This window comes from Octopus bimaculoides, chromosome 5 (assembly GCF_046866305.1).
Source record: "Octopus bimaculoides isolate indiv1 chromosome 5, ASM4686630v1, whole genome shotgun sequence".
Lineage (NCBI taxonomy): Eukaryota > Metazoa > Mollusca > Cephalopoda > Octopoda > Octopodidae > Octopus > Octopus bimaculoides.
Genome location: NC_142932.1, coordinates 111,682,556 through 111,689,770, shown reverse-complemented (window position 1 = coordinate 111,689,770; position 7,215 = coordinate 111,682,556). Strand labels below are relative to the sequence as shown.

Here is a 7,215-nt window from a genome sequence, read left to right as displayed (position 1 = left end):
TTGTGTTGTTTCTTATACTGTTCTTAATTTGATATGTCGCTAATTTTGTGTTCGTGCATATACATTTGATTAACTTCTTGAAAATGGCATTGTTCTGGGTTTAAGAACTCTACGGTTCCAAACCAACTATAAAAATCTATAAAGATGATATGAAAAATCTAAAATAAAAAGTTAAAAGTTAAACATTGTCATGTATATTCACGTAACATGCTTTAAAGAAAAGCTGTTTCTATATAAATGAACTCAAAATTATACGATGTGCATATGTCATTTTGATTCGTTCAAAGACTCGTCGCGAACTGATCACGCCCAGGAGCGGAAAGCTTTATATGTTGTTGTTTGTTCCTTCTCGAGCCATGCTTGGCTTATAAGGGACAGTTTCCCGGTTTCATTAGCGTAGAAGTTCCGCACCTGGACGGGACGCCGGTCCGTCGCAGGTGAGCTGCTAGATGCAGGAGGAAAGAGTGAGAAAAGGTTGTGGCAAAAGAGTCAGCAGAAGTTCGCCATTATCTTCTGCCGGAGCCGCGTGGAGCTTAGATGTTTCACTCATAAACGCACACAACGCCCGGTCTGAGATTCGAACCCGCGATCCTCGTCCGCAAGTCCGCTGCTCTAACCACTAGGCCATGTGCCTCCACAAAGCTTGAAATAGCTGAGATTATGTTAGTGACTGTTCTGCAAGTGATTATGGCGATATGGCTAAAGAAAGAGTGCAGCAAAAACGGGAATGGAAATGGAAGAATAGCTAGAACGCTGGTGTTAGAGATAGTGATAGTGATAGTGAGTGTGGTTATTATTATTATTATTATTATTATGATTATTATTATTATCATCATCATCCTCATCATCATCATCATCATCGTCATCATTATTATTATTATTATTATTGATATTATTAATGTTGTTATGAGCTGGCAGAATCGTTAGCATGCCAAGAAAAATGCTTATCAGCATTTCGTCCGTCATTACGAGGCCGACTTTACCTTTCATCCTTCCGAAGTCGGTGAATTAAGTACCAGTTACGCACTGGGGACAATGTAATCGACTAGCCCCTCCCTCAAAATTGTGCGTAAAGTAGAAAGGATTAGTATTATTGTGTGTGGGGGGGTGCGTGTGTTGAATGTGCATATATATATATAAGAATTGTCACTATTTTGATAGTGAGATGAACGAATATAGGAGAGTCGCAGTTTTTGACTTATCATAATGCATTTATTGTTAAAACACTGAATCGGACACGACGGTGCGGTAGGAAACTACAGAGAAAGGAAATACATTTCATTTCCTACAGTGGTAGGTTGTGCACTGGTTCTATAGTTATGTAAAAATAAGAGAATGATAAACTCAAGTAGAGAGAACAAGTGGGATGGAAGTGCCAAAATAAAAAGAACGACGCCAGCCCGTTTCGAATAAGTTAGAGATCGCATTGAATAATTTAGAAAATACATTATATAAATCGAACGAATTCAACAGATTCAAATAATTAAGTATTACTCACAAAATAGTATATATGCAAATATATGATATACCCATAAATGATTGTAAATATATAGGTACGCATACACCTACACATCGACATATATATATATATATATATATATATAGACCCATAGACACACCCATACACACATATATATATACACATACATATACACATATCCATATATATACATATATACATATACATATACACACATATATATACATACCCTAACATACACACATACATGTGCATACACACATATCTATACACCCATCAATAAGTACATCCATATATGTACACATACACATATATATATACTAACAAATAAATACATAAACAAATACAGGAGGAGTATTTATAGTAATTATAATAACAACAACAATAACAATAAGAACACATATAAATATATCCATATATATATATATATATATATATATATATATATATAAGTTCAAAAAAAAGGAAAAAGACAAAAAAAAACAACAATGTGAGGACGTGGTACAGATTGTGTTACTAGACGCTCGGGAAAGGAAAGAGAGAGAGTATGACGTTTCGAGCGGAGCTCTTCGTCGGAAACAAGGAAAGTCCAAAGAAGGGAAAAACGGAGGAAGAAAAAAATCGCCACCGATGTCCACGAGGTTACGTGTGCCGTTCGCGAACCCAACAAAAAACACATAATGCCTACAACAGGCCCAAAAGTGCTTCCCCTTTAAAAGTGCCACCGCTACCGCCCCCCTTGCTTCGCTAGTCTATATATATATATATATATATATATATATAGGTCTGTATGTATGTATGTATGTATGTATGTATGTATGTATGTATGTATTGTCCCCAGGTCTACTCTAACCCGATATAGTACCACCAGCCAGGGTCCCAGCTTTGGGTTAAGTAGCATATGTGATGATATTCTATCTGAGCGCGGGGACGCAGAAATACCCTTGGTTGGTGTCAAGCGTACAGTAAATTCACTGGGAGTAAGGAACCCCTAACTGTTGTAACAGCATCCTTCTAGAAGAGGGACACTCAGACGTAAAGTATGCAGTAAAGTCATGTCATTATTGGTCATCTCACTTCAGCCCTGGTCATCTCACTTCCGCTCTGGTCATCTCACTTCAGCCCTGGTCATCTCACTTCGGCGCTGGTATCTCACTTCGGCTCGTCCCTAAGTCCTCATCACGGTGACCCAGAGAGTCGTACTTGTTTTGTACAAGCGTTTATCACTATAGTCCAATTACGTACAGATGTCATTTTATGGTGACCTCATTTTTCATTCCATCTATTAAAAGTCCTATAGTATTGGAAGAGTGGCGAAGCGTACAGATCTAACCAGTTAAAATCGCACGGTAAGCTATAACTTTTGTCTGTCACTTACGCTTCAAGTCATGCAGATCTGCAGCAGGACTGAATCGTCACCTACTGACTGGTAGGTCATGGGCGGAAAGTCAGAAATGCCATTGACATCGAGGAAGCACAAGAAGGCAATCGTCTGTGAAGATGGAGAATTCGCTATATATTATCTTATTCTTTTACTTGTTTCAGTCATTTGAATGCGGTCATGCTGGAGCCCCGCCTTTTAGTCGAACAAATCAACTCCACGACATATTCTTTGCAAGCCTAGTACTTATTTTATCGGTCTATTCTGCTGACATACAAACATATATATATATATATATATATATATATATATATATATATATATATATATATATATATATATATATATATATATTCGACAAGCTTCTTTCAGTTTCCGTCTACCAAATCCACTCACAAGGCTTAGGTCGGCCCGAAGTTATGGTAGAAGACACTTGCCCAAGGTGCCACGCAGTGGGATTGAGCCCAGAACCATGTGGTTGGGAAACAAGCTTCTTACCACACAGCCACGCCTATGTATGTATATATATATATATATATATATATATATATATATATATATATATATATATAACATAAATAATATATAAATATATGCATATATCTATACATACATGTACATACTGACATCTATATGTATACATACAAGCATATATGGATACAGGACATCACAAAAAACGTTAAACACAATGAGAAACGAAAACAAAGACGAAGACAGAAAACGAACTTTTTTTCGAACAACGAAAAAAACAAACTGAGAAACGAGACATGCAACATAAAGAATATTTCCCTTCTTCAGTTGTCCCTGTTCCATCTACTCCGCGTTTCGAAGGCAAGGACAAAACGCGGAGTAGATGGAACAGGGACAACTGAAGAAGGGAAATATTCTTTATGTTGCATGTCTCGTTTCTCTGGTAAGCCATTTGCAAAAGCATGGTACATGCTACCTGATCATACTTGCTTGTGAATGACATTAAATATTGCTTTCTTTTGGGGAGGGTAGTGTAGGGTTTGAATAAATATGTGTGTATATCCACGTGTACCTACATATAGGTACGCGTATAACTATGTGTGTAGCTTCGAGGCATTTCTCCTGGCTTTACGTTCTGAGTTCATATTCCAATGAGGTCGATTTTTTGCCTTTCATCCTTTCGGAATCGATGAAATAAGTACCAGTAAAGCACTAACGTCAATGTAATCGACTAAACCTTCCCCAAAATTTCAACCGATGCGATTATAGTTGAAAGGACTATTAAAGATGTGCATAAGGCAGCGAGCTAGAAGAATCGTTAGCACGATGGGCAAAATGCTTAGCGGCATTTCGTCCGAGATCAAATTCCGCCATATGCAACAAATAATGTAACTTGACTCATAATTAGAATATATTTGTCAAACGTGAATCAGCTCGAATTCATATTGTGTCTATGATGTGAATGAAGTATTTTACACAAGGAAATGATGGTGTCCCTTGATTTTTAAATTAATATTAAATTCAATACATCATGTTCTTCCTTACCGGTTTCCTTCTTTTGTTTTCCATTTTCTTTCTTTTATAACCCCCCCCCCCTTAATGTCAACCCAACGAAATCATCCTTCACTATTGTTTGTTTCTACCGTTCAGTCAACTCAAAGTTTATTTGTTTAACAATATCTTACATTCAAACATTAGCTAAAGAAAATTGTGACTGAATTGCAAGAATGCCAAAAACAAAAAACATTTCAATACATGCAAATATATGTGTGCATGTTTCAATTTTTTTCTACCGTATATATATATATATATATATATATATATATATATATATATATATATATATATATATACGTACATATCTATATATACATACATGCACACACACACACTCGAAACAAGTATTGATAAGACATTCAGAGCGATTGTTTGTTATTTAACATCCCGTGTGACATGCGTTATTTATATTACACTGGATGTTCTCTTCAGTAAATTAATAATAAATTATAAATTTACAATAATACATAAATAAATGCTATCGCATTGTGCATTATAGCTTCAATTTTCTTTATATTATTATATTTTTCTTTGGTTCTTGTGATTCGAACAGTGACATTCATAAACTAAAATATTGGCCAACGTGATGTTGTTTCATTCGGAAATATTGAATTAAACGAAGTCAATATTTAGATTTTTGCAACCTAGTGTGAATATTGAAGTTTCCTCTCTTGGTCATAGACCAACATTGGACACCAAACTAGGTGTGTATTCTTTTCCTATATCTTTGTTACCTATTTCTAGAACAAACGGTATATGCTCGTGGGTTTAGGAGGGGAAGTTTTGCGTATGTGTTTGCGTGTTTATTTTTCCCTTCCGCTAGGGGGGTTTTTTGTGTGTTTGTTTGTTTGTTTGTTTTTTTAGCATTTCTAAAGTTTCTGCACGTATCTCAACTGCTTTTATTATGGTTGCTGTTTTGATTCTTTGAAAGCTATCCCTGTTACAGTTGTTGATATAATGATGTAGTGATAGAGTTTCACCCTTGATCAATTGGAAAGAAAGAAAGAAAGAAAGAAAGAAAGAAAGAAAGAAAGAAAGAAAGAAAGAAAGAAAGAAAGAAAGAAAGAAAGAAAGAAAGAAAGGAAAGGGTGAGAGAGCAAGGAAGGAAATAGGGAAAGAAAGGCAGAAAGAATGAAAAGAAAACGGGAAAAAGAGGGAGGAAAAGAAAGGAAAGAAATAAGTAAGAAAGAAAAAAGAGAAGGAAAATATGTATCTCCTTCCAAGGGCACACAAATAGAATTGTCTCTCTTTCTCAATCTTTCTCTCTCTCTCTCTCTCTCTCTCTCTCTCTCTCTCTCTCTCTTTCTCTCTCTCTCTCTCTAGTTAACGGTATCGTTATAATAATTGATCTTATATCAACCACCACTCTGAAGTAATGAAATAGAAAGTATAAGAGAGAGAGAGAGAGAGAGAGAGAGAGAGAGAGAGACAGACAGACAGACAGACAGACAGACAGACAGAAATAGACAGACGGGCAGACGGGCAGACGGGCAGACGGACAGCGTGACGGTTTTTCCTTCATCCCGGCAAAAGACAGTATCGTCTGCTCTTCTGGCTGTACCTAAATACTTTCCCCCTCTATAAGGTGACGTCACCTGGTTTCAGTTCTCAAAATGGAAACTTTTACAGGGTCCCTCGACTAGCTAGAAATAACAGGCAAATTCCCCACAAATCATCTCACCCTACTGTATTACTTGTTAGATCATGTGCTTTCTGATATGTATAAAGATGGGATGGTCACGATTGTAATACTTTTCATCGTAGATTCATCTCTGTCTAGGCTAAACTACAAAATTTACCTACAGCCAACGAGGGAATATCTCTGCACGTTCGACTGAAATGCGAGAAATATCAGCTAAACTTCCCTTAGATCATATTTTGCCTTTAGGAATTGACTCGTTGGATCATGCGTACATGTTTGCTAGCATACATACAAATGTGTGTGAGCGTGTGTGTGTTACATCACTAAACTTTGCGCCCATTTAAGTAATGCGTTCGTAGATGGTTAATGGGTTGGAGATGGTGCTGAAAAAGAAGCAAAAACTCCCTGAAATATGCATATACAGCCATTACCTATTTTTCAATCTTCGATCGCATTCTTTACATACACATGCAAACGAAACGTCGTAACTTTCAGTACTGGGCTTAGTTTCTTTTGGAAACATCAGTTGAGAGTACTTTAAAAAACGATTGAATTGCACTTCTAGCACAAGTAGCACACGATATTGACTTATTAGCCTTCGATGTATTTGGTAGTATATTCTCGTTGTATAACGAAATACGGTTGCAACTTCTACATACATGCATACATACATACATACATATATGTGTATGTATATATATATATATATATATATATATATATATATATATATATATATATATATATATATATATATATATATATATATATATATACACATATTTATATATATGTGTGTGTGTATGTATATATATATATATATATATATATATATATATATATATATATACATATGTATACGTGTGTATGTATAGATATATATATATATATATAAATTCAGATGAGTGGTACAACAAGGCACCAATATTTACCACTCATCTGAATTTATATATATATATACCCTGATAGGGCTTTATTTTGCTGGAAATTAATACATTTGTATTGAAATATTTTTCATTGATATATATATATATATATATATATATATATATATTTCTATATACTTCACAGATAAGATCAAGATATTCTCAGTATAGAAGACACTTACTAGAGCTCAGAAGATTCAGACTCCGATGTCTTTAGAGGGGATCATTCCACAAGGTAAAGAAAAGCTATAAGAAGGAT

At 35.3% G+C, this 7,215-nt stretch overlaps 1 protein-coding gene across 4 annotated transcripts in view; it reads left to right on the top strand.

Moving 5' to 3' along the window:
- The window catches only part of LOC106871753 (uncharacterized), a 43,781-nt gene that overhangs the window by 24,231 nt on the left and 12,335 nt on the right, over positions 1-7,215 (top strand). The window contains exon 2 of one of the 4 annotated variants that reach the window (XM_089352946.1): positions 7,102-7,191. The exons of the other annotated variants lie outside the window; for them this stretch is intronic. Coding sequence (XP_089209072.1) covers positions 7,164-7,191 — 28 coding nt within the window. The 5' untranslated portion in view covers positions 7,102-7,163. The remainder of the gene's footprint in view (positions 1-7,101; positions 7,192-7,215) is intronic. 4 annotated transcript variants of the gene reach the window in all.